We start from the raw sequence: 15,305 nt of genomic DNA on the forward strand, positions 1-15,305 counted from the left end.
TCTCTACTAAAAATACAAAAAAATTAACTGGACATAGTGGCGCATGCCTGTAGTCCCAGCTACTTGGGAGGCTGAGGCAGAAGAACCGCTTGAATCTGGGAGGCAGAGGTTGCAGTGAGCCGAGATCACACCACTGCACTCCAGCCAGGGCGACAGTGTGAGACCCCGTCTCAAAAAAAAAATCAATCAATAAAATAAAAAATAGGCCAGGCACGGTGCCTCACACCTGTAAACCCAGCACTTTGGGAGGCCAAGGCGGGCAGATCCCCTGAAGTCAGGAGTTCCAGATCAGCCTGGCCAACATGATGAAACCCCATCTCTACTAAAAATACAAAAATTAGCCAAGCATGGTGGCAGGCATCTGTAGTCCCAGTTACTAGGGAGGCTGAGGCAGGAGAATTGTTTGAACCCAGGAGGCGGAGGTTGTAGTGAGCTGAGATCGCACCACTGCACTGCACTCCAGCCTGGGCAACAGAGTGAGATTCCATCTCCAAAAAAATAAAAAAGCTTCCTAAAATTAGCTGCAAACTTCATGCATACACACTACACACTTTGTAGTGAATGCCTGTAGTCCTCAGGAAGCTGAGGCAGGAGGATAGCACGAGCTCAGGAATTCAAGGCTGCAGTGAACTATGATGCTGCCATTGCACTCCAGCCTGGGCGACAGAGAAAGACCTTGTCTCTAAAAAAGTTAAATTTAAAAAAAAAAGACAGAAGTGCCCATGGTGAGATCCCAGGGCACTGGAGTCAGCCCCAGGGCATCCAGGACCCTGTGTGAGGCTCTGACCTGGGTCTGGGATGGGACAAAGGGAGGTGAATGCAGGTCTGAGAGTACCTGGAATTCTCAGTCCACGGCTTTAAAAACTTTCTTCCAGGAAGACGTGGAGAACCCCAATCACTGCGGAACTCCAGCTCAGTCCTCACCCAGTGCTAAGGTCCTTGCCAGCCACAGTGGAGAAATCTCTTCTAGGGCTCTTTCCCTTTTTGGGACACAAATTCCTCTGAGTCTGAAATGCAGGTGATGCCCCCCTCCCAGAGGGATGTACACAAACCCCAACATTTTCACTACAATTTCTATTATAAAAATAAGACATATTCATTGTTTTAAAATATACCGAACAGTACAGGAAAAAAAACAAGTTACTAAAAAAGTAAATAAGTCCCTCCGCACTGGCCTCTCAGTCACACTCCAGTGTTGTGTGTGTTTGTGTGTGTGTGTATTTTTTTAAGATGGAGTCTCCTGTCACCCAAGCCCCAGGCTGGAGTTCAGTGGTGCGATCTCAGCTCACTGCAACCTCCACCTCCCAGGTTCAAGCGATTCTCCTGCCTCAGCCACCCTAGTAGCTGGGATTACAGCCATAAGCCACCACTCCTGGCTGATTTTTGTATTTTTAGTATAGTAGAGACGGGGTTTCACCATGCCGGACAGACTGGTCATGAACTCTTGACCTCAAGTAATCCTCCCACCTCATCCTCCCAAAGTGCAGGGGTTACAGGTGTGAGCCACCATGCCCAGCCCACACTTCAGTTTTTTTATGTCTCCTTGACACTTTCTGAACACATACAAGGACATATATACACTTAATTTCCTCTCCTTTTTTTCTATATAGACGAAATGATACACATATTGCTTTGCAACTTGCTTTGAATAATGAACACTAGGCTGGGTGTGGTGGCTCACACCTGTAATCCCAGGATTTTGGGAGGCTGAGGCAGGAGAATTTTTGGAGGTCATGAGTTCCAGACCAGCCTGGGCAACATGGCGAAACCCCGTCTCTATAAAAAATGCAAAAATTAGCTGGGCGTGGTGGTGCATGCCTATAGTCCCAGCCACTCAGAAGGATAAGGCAGAAGGATGGCTTGAGCTCAGGAGACAGAGGTTGCAGGAAGCCAAGATCACACCACTGCAGTCCAGCCTGGGTGACAGAGCCAAACCTTGTCCCAAAAAAAATGAAAAATAAAAATACAAAAATTAGCCAGGTGTGGTGGCTCAAGCCCGTGCTCTCAGCTACTTGGGAGGCTGAGGTGGGAGGATCACTTGAACCTGGGAGGCAGAGGTTATAGTGAGCTGAGATCACACCACTGCACTCCAGCCTGGGTGATAGAGTGAGACCCTGCCTCAAAAAAAAAAAAAAGAGAGAGAAGAAAAATGAACAGTATTTTGTGGACACCCTCCCATGTTAGAATAATTCTGTCACCCACATTCTTTTTCACTGTTGGAAAGTGTTTCAGGCCATGGATGTGCCACAGTTTTTTACCTAACTGATGGGTATTTTGACTTTTTCCACTTTCCTGTTGCCTCTAAAAATAAGTCTGTGTGCATCTGTGTGACCTTGGGCAAGTACAGCTATCCCAGGCAGTAGAACTGCTTGCTCTGAAACTGTGCACATTTAAAACTGGGATGGAATCTGTCAAATTATCCTCCAACATGGTGTTACACATTTGTATGTATGATGTTGCCAGACAATTTCAGGGATCTCCTAGGAGTAAAGAACCTCTTAAGTTAAAGAAGCACTTTTGGGCCGGGCCCAGTGGCTCACACCTGTAACTGCAGCACTTTGGGAGGCCAAGGCAGATGGATCATCTGAGGTCAGGAGTTCGAAACCAGCCTGGCCACCATGGGAAACCCCATCTCTACTAAAAATACAGAAATTAGCCGGGTGTGGTAGTATGTGCCTGTAATCCCAGCTACTCGGGAGGCTGAGGCAGGAGAATTGCTTGAACCTGGGAGGCGGAGGCTGCAGTGAGCCAAGATCATGCCACTACACTCTAGCCTGGGTAACAGAGCGAGACTCTGTCTCAAAAAAAGAAAAAAAAAAAAATCTTTTGTTGGTTGCTGCCTCGTCCTGCCCCCAAATCTCTTTTACAGACAGACCCCCCTCATATTCACATCAGGTGCGGGTCCTCCGCCGTCTCTGGCCCTCCCTTCTGAGTCAGTGGAGATAGCCTCGAGGCTCTCCCCTGTATCTCTGGCCTGTTCCATGTCTCTCCTGGGAGCAGACCTCTCTGCCCAGCCTGGGGTAACAGGTTGCTCCCCTCCCTTATCCCCAGGGCAGCGGCTGTTTGGGGAAAGCATCCTGGGTCTGACACAGGGCTCCGTGTCTGACCTGCTGTCCCGGCCCAAACCCTGGCACAAGCTGAGCCTGAAGGGGCGGGAGCCTTTTGTCCGCATGCAGCTGTGGCTCAATGACCCCCATAACGTGGAGAAGCTGAGGGACATGAAGAAGCTGGAGAAGAAAGGTAAGACTTGGGCAGGGGATGGGCCCCAGCACTGGATCTCAGATTTTCCCCAGAACCATACCTAGCTGTAACCCACATAAACCCAGGGCCGCCATGGTCCAGTCTCAGCGCGGTATGGGACTGCATGAAATAGCAACCTTGAAAAACAATGTAACAATGTAATTGAAAGCAATGAAGATATTTACAGCCTGTGGCAGTGGCGGGGCATGGGTAGTCCTGGCTGCTTTGGAGGCTAAGGCAAGAGGATCGCTTGAGGATCACTTGGGAGGCTAAGGCAGGAGGATCATTCAAGGCTGCAATGTGCTGTGTGATCAAAGCTGTGAATAGCCACTGTGCTCCAGCCTGCACAGTGCAGTAAGACCCCATCTCCAACTTTTTTTTTTAATTTGTAAATATTTACTACCTCTCCCATGAAAAGCCAATAGTCTGCCAGGTGCAGTGGCTCATGCCTGTAATCTCAGCACTTTGGGAGGCCGAGGCAAGCAGATCACCTGAAGTTGGGAGATCAAGACCAATCTGGCCAATATGGCAAAACCCTGTCTCTACTAAAAATACAAAAATTAGCTGGGCATGGTGGCGCACACCTGTAATTGCAGCTACTTGGGAGACTGAGGCAGGAGAATCACTTGAACCCAGGAGGTGGAGGTTTCAGTGAGCTGAGATTGCGCCACTGAACTCCAGCCTGGGCAACAGAGCAAAACTCTGTCTCAAAAAAAAGAAAAAAGAAAAGAAAAGAAAAGGAAACTGAATACCCCATCTCTTGGTGTCCTTTCACACCTCTGAAGCTACCCCAAAGTCTGTTGCCAGCCCCAACTGCCTATTTCCCAAAACTCTGTGTCCCTCCCTCCCTCCCTCCTCTGCCTCAACTCCCTGTTTTGTAGACCAGCCCTTGGCCCATAACAGATTCTGCATAACAAAGGACGGGACCAGCAAACAGGAACCCTCTCTTGTAGGGCTGGGCAAGGAGATTGCAAGTTCTCACATTATCTCACATTATATCCTGATAAGATAAGCTGGCATTGTCTACAGCCATACCACCCTGAATGCGGGATCACGTCTGATCTCAGAAGTTAAGCCGGGTCAGGCCTGGTTAGTATTTGGATGGAAGATCAACTGGCATTGAGCTGGGCGCCCAGTCTCATGCTATGCATAAAGGATTACTCTATTTCCAAAGGTTCAAAGTCCATTGGAAGATAAGATAGGAGCAGTTGAAGTTGCCATCCAGGGTATGAGGGCAGGTTGTGTGATGACCCAGGGACCTAGGTGCTCTGGAGAGCACCTAGGGCTGGGCCATCATCATCAGACAATGCTATGGTTGAGAACTTGACCTTCTACCTCCTTGCTGTGTGACGACCTCGAGCTAATTACTTCCCCTCTCTGTGCTTCCTTCTATTTCTGAAAAATAAGAGAGCTAGCTCAATGTGGTGGCTCATACCTGTAATCCTAGCACTTTGGGAGGCCAAGGTGGATGGATCACTTGAGGCCAGAAGTGATGGCCAACATGGTAAAACCCCATCTGTACTAAAAATACAACAATTAGCCGGGCGTGGTGATGCATGCCTGTAATCCCAGCTACCTGGGAGGCTGAGGCAGGAGAATCGCTTGAACCTGGGAGGTGGAGGTTGCAGTGAGCCAAGAGGATCATGCCACTGCACTCCAACCTGGGCAACAGAGCAAGACTCCATCTTAAAAATGCATTTTCAGAGCCACAAAGCATTGCTGTGAGGATTAAGTAAGACCCTCATACCTTACTTTTTTCATTCTGAAGTGGGCTTTTTTCTCCCCAACATCTTCATGATTTGGGGTCAAGATGCACCATGCAGTCAGTAAGTCATTTAAATTAGTGTCCTTACCTACCGCCCACCAAAGGCTGTTCAGAAATTCAGGGATGCTTCTGACAATCTAGAGGATATCGTAGGCTAGGTGTGGGGGCTCATACCTGTAATCTCAGCACTTTGGAAGACCAAGGTGAGAGGATTGCTTGAGGCCAAGATTTTGAGACCAGGCTGGGCAACAGAGTGAGACCCTACCCCTATGTAGAAAATAAAGTAAAGGTTCCTCTTCAAAGACTTTCCTCCCGATTTAATTAGGAATAAATAGTAACTTCTCTTAGAAGGAAAATTTATTCAAAGATCTGTGCTAACATTCTTAAATATCTGCTAGCCATGATAAAGAAATCAATGTACTGTATGTTCGCTCCCACAATTTAGCCTAAATATTTGCCCTGGCATGCTTATACTGGTCCAAACAAGCGTTAGGTCATAGTCTGTTCCTTTTCCTTATTTGAAGGTGTTTTTACCTTTCTCAGCATTCCACAAGTTACTTCCTCCTTCCTTTGTTCTCCTCTGCCTTTACCTCTTCCAAAAAGTTCTAAGTTGCCAGCCAGTCAGGACAAATACAGAATGTGAGGTCCCGTTCCAGTCAGTGGAAACCGGACACAGCAGTAGGGTGGACACATCAGATTATAAATGACTCTGTTTCCTTTGTTCAGTGTGCTCTTGTGGCAAAACTGCTGGCAAGTAAGTGTACCGTTTCTGCAGAAAGTATAAAAATGGTCTTGCTGAGTAAATTAAATTTATGTTCAAGTGCTATTTCTTTACGGCACCAGGGAAGAAGCATTTCAAACATTCTACAAAACAATTTTTTAAATGAGCCAGGCATGGTGGCATGCACCTGTAGTCCCACCTACTCAGGAGGCTGAGGCAGGAGGATCGCTTGATGGCAGGAGTTCAAGGTTGCAGTGACTTGTGATTGTGCCACTGCATTCCAGCCTGGGTGACAGAGAGAGACCCCATCTCTACAAAAAAAATTTAAAAATTAGCCAGGGGTGGTGGTTCACACCTGTAATCCCAGCTACTTGGGAGGCTGAGGTAGGAGGTGTGCCTGAGCCTAGTTGGTTGAAGCTACAGTGAACTATGACTGTACCCATGTACTCCAGCCTGGGTGACACAGTGAGACCCTGTCTCTACAAAAACAGAGAGAATACCGTGGAGCACCCTGTTTCGAGTGCTTCCTATGTGCGTGGACTGATCCTAAGTCTTCGCTCATGCCAGGGCTCCCTGGCTGGTGAGGTCAGGCTAGCATCTTGTGGCGTAGGGGTGGGAGTTGAGAGATGCAGGAGAGTGAGGAGGGAGAAAGGCTGGGGGGCGCACCCCTAAGCTTAGGGCATGACGGCTTCCTCCTAGTGGGCCTGACAGATGCATTTCCACCGTGGGACTCCTGCTGGTCAGGAACTGATGGGGTGGGGACAGCACCTCTCAGCCCTCCCTCTCTCCCCGGCTCCAGCCTACCTGAAACGTCGCTATGGCCTCATCAGCACCGGCTCAGACAGTGAGTCCCCGGCCACCCGCTCGGAGTGCCCCAGCCCCTGCCTACAGCCCCAGGACCTGAGCCTCCTGCAGATCAAGAAACCCCGGGTGGTGCTGGCACCTGAGGAGAAGGAGGCGCTGCGGAAGGCCTATCAGCTGGAACCCTACCCCTCACAGCAGACCATCGAGCTCCTCTCCTTCCAGCTCAACCTCAAAACCAACACCGTCATCAACTGGTTCCACAACTACAGGTGGGACTATGGGGGCATGCCCACAGGGCGGGTGGCAGAACCCAGGTGGGACCCCTTCCCCATCCGAGAACTGGAGGGAGCCCCACATAGCCTCCGGAAGATGGGAGACCCCACCACATAGGCACTTAGATATAGAACACAGGGCCAGGTACAGTGTGGTTCATGCCTATAATCCCAGCACTTTGGGAGGCCAAGGCAGGAGGATCACTTGAACCCAGGAGTTTGAGACCAGCCCAGCAACATAGGCACTTAGATATAGAACACAGGGCCAGGTACAGTGGTTCATGCCTATAATCCCAGCACTTTGGGAGGCCAAGGCAGGAGGATCACTTGAACCCAGGAGTTTGAGACCAGCCCAGCAACATAGGGAGACCTCTCTACAAAATAAATAAATAAATAAATAAATTAGTTGTGTGCAGTGGCATACACCTGTAGTCCCAGCTACTTGGGAGGCTGAAGTGAGAGGATTGTGTAAGCCCAGGAGGCAGAGGCTGCAGTGAGCTACCATCACACCACTGCACTCCAGCCTGGGTGACAGAGCGAGACCGTGTCTCAAAAACAAGAAAAATGAGACTGAATTAGGCGGATCACCTGAAGTCAGGAGTTCAAGACCAGCCTGGCCAACATGGTGAAACCCTGTCTCTATTAAAAATAAATAAATTATCCTGGCACGGTGGTGCGCACCTGTAATCCCAGCTACCCAGGAGGCTGAGGTAGGAGAATTGCTTGAACCTAGGAGGCGGAGGTTGCAGTGAGCCAAGATCATACTGTACTCCAGCCTGGGCGACAGAGCAAGACTCCATCTTAAAAAAAAAAAAAAGTAAAACACAGGCAAATGTGGAAGAAATCCCAGCTCCATTACTTTCAGCTATGGAGCCTTCTTCACTTCCCTGAGCCTCAGTCTTCTAACCTGTAAAATGAGGTGGACAGTAGCTGGATCTACGTCATAGAGTTGCACAGAGGATTTGATAGATTAACATAGTTACATAAAATACCTAGCATGTAGGCCAGGCACGGTGGCTCACACCTGTAATCCCAGCACTCTGGGAGGCTGAGATGGGCAGATCACCTGAGGTCAGGAGTTTGAGATCAGCCTGGGAAACATGATGAAACCCCATCTCTTCGAAACATACAAAGATTAGCCAGGCATGGTGGCGCATGCCTATAGTCCCAACTACCTGGGAGGCTGAGGCAGGAGAACCCTTTGAACCCAGGAGGCAGAGGTTGCAGTGAGCTGAGATCATGCCACTGTACTCCAGCCTGGGCAACAGAGTGAGACTATCTCCAAAAAAAAAAAATACCCAGCACATAGTATGTGGTAGATATTGATGTGATTATTGTCATTATTTTTATTATTATTTCACCCTGTTTGCCCTGTGTCTGCCTCAAAGAAGGGACAGGGAAAGGTATTTGGGGGTACAGGCCTGAGGAACCCTGACTATTCATTGAGCCTCAGGTTGGAGCCCTGATTTCGGGCTCCTGGCCCCTCCCACCGCTGAAACCAAAAGAAACCCCCCTGGTATCCTTTTCAGGCTCCACTACCTCAGGGAGTCGGTGATTCCTACTTCAATGGCTGTTTCTTTCCATAGCTCTTCCCACTCTTGACTCCCTGTTCTCACAAGTCACTGGCCTGCAGTAGGTTGAGCTTCCTAGGAGTTTAGTCCCAGGGCTGGCTCTGAGGAGACCCCTGTAAAGAATGCTTGATGGGGGGATTTCAGGGACCATCTCTGAGGAACACCCCCCTCCCCGCCCCTGCCAAGCTTCCTGAGCAGGAAAAGTCTCTGGTACCCATATGGTACCACAGAAGAAAATCCACTCATCCATTCCAGGGGGAGAGAATGTCTCTTGATCCCCAAGGGATCAAGGAAAGAGGAGATTGGTGGGAGGAGCAACTGAGCATCTTCTCTCTCCTGGGCACCAGGGGCCCACAGACCTGAGTCCGTACCCTCTCTCAGTCCCCAATCCCTCCATAAGTCATTTTACTTCTCCAAGTCTCACCCTTATTTTACAGATGAGGAACCTAATACCTATCCTGCAATGTTTGATTGTAGATCAAGTGAAATAACTCTGGGTATAAACGCGTTATAAAATACAGTTTTGGCCAGGCGCAGTGGCTCATACCTGTAATTGCAGCACTTTGGGAGGCCAAGGTGGGCGGATCACCTGAGGTCAGGAGCTCAAGACCAGCCTAGCCAAAATGATGAAACCCGTCTCTACTAAAAATACAAAAGTTAGCCAGGCATGGTGGCAGGGGCCTGTAATTCCGGCTACTCGGAGGCTGAGGCACGAGAATCACTTGAACCCGGGAGGTGGACGTTGCTTTGAGCTGAGATCAATCACACCACTGCACTCCAGCCTGGGTGACAGAGTGAGACTCTGTCTCAAACAAATAAATAAATTAAATTAAATATGGTTTATCATCTGGCTCAGAACAGAGCCTGCCAAATAACAAATGACATAGGTCCTTAAAGCCTGCTCATTTCCTTCCCTCCCTGGGGGATATGGGGACATCTTCTCGCCTCTGATTCCCCACAGGAACTGAGCACTCCATTATTATCCAACATATTCATTCAACAAACGTTTCTAATGTATGCATTGTGAACCAGTCCCCGCCCTTAAGGACCTTACAGTCATAAAACAGAACATTTCATTTATAATGTAGTAAATGCTGTGAAACAGGAAGGAACAAGGGGCTAAGGGAAAAGAGAATTCTGCCTGGGGAGGACTTTACAGAAGTGGTATTTGAGACGGGTTTTGAGGGATGAATAGGAGTTTGCACAAAAGAGAAGAGAGAATTCCACTCTCAAAAGAACTCTCAAAGGGTTATAATTACAGAAGAACACATTATTTCATTTGGTAAATGTTTACTGAGCATCTACTCTGTACCAGACGCCACAGAAAACAGACAAAGTCCCTCCCCATTGGAGGGAGCTGAGGGAGGTGGGGGAGAACTCTGGAAGGTGGGCAAGATCACCTTTGTGGGGGGATTGGGGATTGAGAGATGGTATGGACTAGGTGATCCCTCACAGTTCCTCCAGGCCCAGGATCCTGGGATGGGGCCCCACAGGACCTGGGCAGGGAGGCAGGGACAAGAAAATAAAAGCCAGACTGCTGGGTTCAGAGAGCCCTGTGATCATGCCAATTCCTGTGCCCTCTCAGCCTGGTCTCCTTTATCAATGCAAGTCAGATTAGTGTATCATTATGAGATTATTGTATTAGGTTGGTGCAAAAGTAATTGCAGTTTTTGCCACTTTTGTTTTGTTTCTGTTTTTGTTTAGTAGAGATGGGGTTTTGCCATGTTGGCCAGGGTAGTCTAGAACTCCTGACTTCAAGTGATCCACCTGCCTTGGCCTCCCAAAGTGCTGGTATTTTAGGTGTGAGCCACCGCGCCCAGCTGGTTTTTGCCATTTTTTAAAAAATGTTTCTTGATCCATTTTAAAGGACTTGCCATTTTTTAAAAAAATGGTTTTGCCATTTAAAAAAGTCACAAAAGGCCGGGCATGGTGGCTCACGCTTGTATCCCAGCACTTTGGGAGGCTGAGGCAGGCAGATCACGAAGTCAAGAGATCAAGACCATCTGGCCAACATGGTGAAACCCTGTCTCTACTAAAAATACAAAAATTAGCTGGGTGTGGTGGCGCGCACCTGTAGTCCCAGCTACTCGGGAGGCTGAGGCAGTAGAGTCGCTTGAACCCGGGAGGCAGAGGTTGCAGTGAGCCGCGATTGCGCCACTGCACTCCAGCCTGGGCAACAGAGCGAGACTCTGTCTCAAAAAAAAAAAAAAGAAAAAGAAAAAAAAAGGCAGAAAATCCAATTACTTTTACACCAACCTAACAGAAAATGAAATAAACAGGCTGGGTGCGGTGGCTCACGCCTGTAATCCCAACACTTTGGGAGGCCGAGACTGGTGGATTGCTTGAGGTCAGGAGTTCAAGACCAGCCTGACCAGTAAAGATGGTGAAACCCCATCTCTACTAAAAATACAAAAATTAGCCAGGCATGGTGGCGCCCACCTATAATCCCAGCTGCTCGGGAGGCTGAGGCAGTAGAGTCGCTTGAACCCGGGAGGCAGAGGTTGCAGTGAGCCGCGATTGCGCCACTGCACTCCAACCTGGGCAACACAGCGAGACTCCATCTCAAAAAAAAAGAAAAAAGAAAACAGCAAAAAGTGCTTAGCCTAGTGCCCAACACAATAAAGCGCCCATTATTATTATGTTTGTAACTATATAGTTGCTAATAGTCTATATTAGTGTAATTTAATGTTCACATAAATGGCCAGGGAGCTACAGCATTGAAGGTGCTAAGGAAACAGAAACCCCTGTTGCTTTATGACCTTGGAGAAGTTATTTAAAATGTCTTGACCTCATTTGCTGTAATAAAATAATTGGGTCTGGGCCCAGTGGCTCAAGCCTGTAATCCCAGCACTTTGGGAGGCCAAGGTGGGTGGATCACCTGAGGTCAGGAGTTCAAGACCAGCCTGGCATCATAGCAAAACCCTGTCTCTACTAAAAATACACGCCTATAATCCCAGCTACTCAGGAGGCTGAGGCAGGATAATTGCTTGAACCCAGGAGGCAGAGGTTGCAGTGAGCCAAGATTGCATCACTGCACTCCAGCCTGGGTAACAGAGTGAGACTGTCTCAAAAAAAAGAGATAAAACTAGTCATAATCATTTATTTGATTTAGCCCAATATAAACATTATTAATGAGACCTTTCACTTTGTTTTGTATTAAGCCTAAGAACAGGTGTATATTGTACCCTTACAGCACATGTCAATCTGGACTAGCCTCATGTCAAGCACTCGAGCCATGTACGGCCAGTAACTGCTATGTTGGCCACCACAGGTCTAGATCATCTGCTTTGGGATTCAGTAGTCGTGAGTTCAAGTCTCGGTTCTGCCACTTACTAGCTGTGTGACCTGGGACAAGTCACTTAACATCTCTGAGCCTTGTTTCCTGTGAAGTGGAGATAATAATAGCACCCACCTTGTGGTGTTGTTGAGAAGACTTAATAAGATGGTGCAAGTATGGAGGCTTAGTGCCTAGAGAGCCCCAGGGCAGTGGGTGGGATCAAAATGCCATGTATGCAGATGGAGTCCAGGGTTTGGGTGTCCCCTGTCTAGCCCCAGGCTCACCGTCGTCTCTGCCCCAGGTCCCGGATGCGCCGGGAGATGTTGGTGGAGGGGACCCAGGATGAGCCAGACCTTGACCCAAGTAGGGGTCCTGGAATCCTACCGCCAGGCCACTCCCACCCGGACCCCACCCCGCAGAGCCCTGACTCTGAGACTGAGGACCAGAAGCCAACCATGAAGGAACTGGAGCTTCAGGAGGGCCCTGAGGAGGACAGCACACCCCTGACCACTCAGGACAAGGCCCAAGTGAGGATCAAGCAGGAACAGACAGAGGAGGACACCGAGGAAGAGGCAGGCAGCCAGCCCCAGGACTTAGGGGAGCCAGACAAAGGCCAAGGTCCCCCCAAAGAGGAGCATCCCGACCCTCCGGGTAATGACGGACTCCCAAAAGTGGCTCCCAGTCCCTTCCTTCCAGGTGGATCCACCCCAGACTGTCCCTCACTTCATCCCCACCAGGAGAGTGAGGCTGGGGAGCGGCTTCACCCGGACCCTTTAAGTTTTAAGTCAGCCTCAGAGTCCTCACGCTGCAGCCTGGAGGTGTCACTGAACTCGCCCTCAGCCGCCTCCTCGCCAGGCCTCATGATGTCTGTGTCACCTGTCCCCTCCTCCTCAGCTCCCATCTCCCCATCCCCTCCTGGCGCCCCCCCTGCCAAAGTGCCGAGTGCCAGCCCCACTGCTGACACGGCTGGAGCCTTGCATCCCAGTGCCAAGGTGAACCCCAACTTGCAGCGGCGGCATGAAAAAATGGCCAACCTGAACAGCATCATTTACCGACTAGAGCGGGCTGCCAATCGGGAGGAGGCCCTGGAGTGGGAGTTCTGAAAGCAGGGTGAGGGGGCAAGGGACATACCCTGGTAACTACCTTCCTTTTCTCACTCACTCTCCTCAACAGGGTGGGGTAAGGGAGGGAGGAACTCAACCATCAAAATGTGGACAGCAATGTTATGCCGTTTACGTTTTTTGTTGTAATCCTAGTTCTATGAAGTTGTGTGAGCAGATGGGTCAAATGCCATTGCCTCCACTTTTTGGCACCCCCCTGCTCCTCTTCACCCTGACCCCTCTGCAGAAGGCAGAAGCAAAATGGCACCACATATTCACCTGAAAACTCCAAACTCTTTTAGAAAAATAAATAAATATTTATAGACCTCTTTTAGATATTTTAATAAAGGATCCTTTGGAATTTATCCCAGCTGATGCTGTTTTGATATTACAGAGAGTTATAAAATCAGGATGCTGTCACAACTGTTGCGAAGTATACACTGAAGTTGTGTCGTTTTTGCCACTAGATGAGATTAAAAGAAGACAATTGTTCAAAGCCATCACAAAACACTATAAGACTGACCAAAATCTAGATAACCTTTGAACCATGATTTTCTTCCACATCTGTCTGTGAGACACAGCGCATTGCTACTGCCCTTCCAGAAACTGTGCTAAAAAGAGAAAGTCCAAAAGACTCTAAACGAAAATCTTGATGCCGTTGAGGATGTGTTTCATTCTGGTGGTCTGTTTTGCAAGCTTGATAGCACAGAATATCCGTGCCATTGTAAAATGTTGTAGAGATGTGGGCTGTGGCCCAACCATCCTATACGAGATGTAGCATGGTACAGAACAAACTGCTTACACAGGTCTCACTAGTTAGAAACCTGTAAGCCATGGAGGTCAGACATCCATCTTGTCCATCTATAGACAAGAAGTGTTTCCAGATCCTTTGGAAAGGTGGGCATGGGGCAGGTGCTTGGAGAGTGGCATTTGAACCAGAGCGACCCCATTTCCCCATGTGAACCATAGGCACAACCCAGGAAGTTTCCCCACTTGTAGGAGTGTGGGTATTCCAGAGCAAGACTGTGGCCACCATCTTCCCCTCTTGGTGTTTTCCAAAAGTGACAGTGTTGGTCATCCCATGACCACTGAAGCTTAGTAACCAGCGCCAAAAAGTAGATTCATCAAACTAGAGATCCCAGCTCCCCTTCTCGCCATCTTCTTTCTCAAGTTGACCCTGGTGCTGTTTCTGGAAGGCATCTGCAACTCCAAGTCCATGCAGAACTCTGGAAGGCCAAGTTCATCGCAGCATGTTCACCATATCCCAGCCTCCAAATCTACCCTCCTACCTTCCAACGCATGACCTGTTGGGGAGCAGAGACTCAACCCCCAACTCAAAGGAGCCCTTCCTCCAGCGTCTTTGGCATGGTTTCTAGGGTGAGAGTTCCCAATTTGGATGAAACGGCCACCATATTGGTTATTGAATCTCTCTCCCTTGTTTTTATTACGTTTCCTTTTTCAAACTGTCCGTGGGAAGGCTGAATTGGGTGACTCCCCAGAATGAAGATGAAAAGGTGACTATAATCAATGCCGATGCAATGCCAGCGGGTGAGATGGCCAGTGGAGGTTTCAAAGATGTAGCTAGCATTTTGAAACCATATAGGCAAAACCCAGCAACCAGAAGGGGACAGATAAGGACCGTTCCAGAAATTTCAACTCTCACACCCAGCCCAGGCTGCAGTCTCCACACCAAACAGTCAACAAAACACAAACCCTGAAGGAAAACCTTTTCCATACACCCAGGCTATGCATTGAAGAGTTTTCCACTGTATACATTTTTATCCAGATGAAGGTATTTTTATATTTTGACAATAGGAAACAGTGACCAATTTTCAGAGTAATCAAATCTGGAACAAATGAAACATCTCCTTTTAGCCACCACCACCCTGTTGCAATTAAGACAACCGTGGGGGAACACACCATTTTTACTGTTGAAACCAACACAACGTTGAAATCCAGGCTTACACGCAGACTCCGATTCCTAGAGAACTAAATTTGGCTTTAGTGTGACGGGATTTGATCAAGCACTTAGTATAGTCTTTTGAACACAGAAATCCTGTTGTACTTAAAGCTAGCGGACCAGTGAACAACTTTGTCAGGTTCACGTCCTATAACGGTTAAAAAAACACACACACATACACAAACCGTTTCTATGAGAGATTGATGAACTTTGTTTAAAATTTTAAAAAAAGGAACACGTTCTGTAAACGAGTCGCTAAATACAGAATTGTATAATAATTCTGGGTGTCTTGCTTCTTTGTTCTGGGGCTAGGAGTACAAACTGGAGGTCAGATCGGGCCCTCAGAGATGTTTTACAAAATGGTATTTTTTACAACTAATTTTTGTTTTGTTTTGTTTTTTTAAGTTCTAGGGTACATGTGCACAATGTGCAGGTTTGTTACATATGTATACATGTGCCATGTTGGTGTGCTGCACCCATTAACTCGTCATTTACATTAGGTATATCTCCTAATGCTATCCCTCCCCCCCTCCCCACAATAGGACCCGGTGTGTGATGTTCCCCTTCCTGTGTCCAAGTGATCTCATCGTTCAAT

The 15,305-nt window shown here is 48.4% G+C and overlaps 1 protein-coding gene across 1 annotated transcript in view; it reads left to right on the forward strand.

The window, feature by feature from the left end:
• Window positions 1-14,988, forward strand: part of CUX2 (cut-like homeobox 2) — a 266,995-nt gene extending 252,007 nt beyond the window's left edge. Inside the window, exons 22-24 of the mRNA XM_011937105.1 lie at window positions 3,052-3,240; window positions 6,526-6,799; window positions 11,952-14,988. Of these exons, the coding sequence (XP_011792495.1) occupies window positions 3,052-3,240; window positions 6,526-6,799; window positions 11,952-12,753 (1,265 nt within the window). The 3' untranslated portion in view covers window positions 12,754-14,988. The remainder of the gene's footprint in view (window positions 1-3,051; window positions 3,241-6,525; window positions 6,800-11,951) is intronic.
• The last annotated feature ends 317 nt before the right edge of the window (window positions 14,989-15,305 follow it).

This window comes from Colobus angolensis, unplaced genomic scaffold (genome assembly GCF_000951035.1).
Source record: "Colobus angolensis palliatus isolate OR3802 unplaced genomic scaffold, Cang.pa_1.0 Scaffold10, whole genome shotgun sequence".
Taxonomy (NCBI): Eukaryota; Metazoa; Chordata; class Mammalia; order Primates; family Cercopithecidae; genus Colobus; species Colobus angolensis.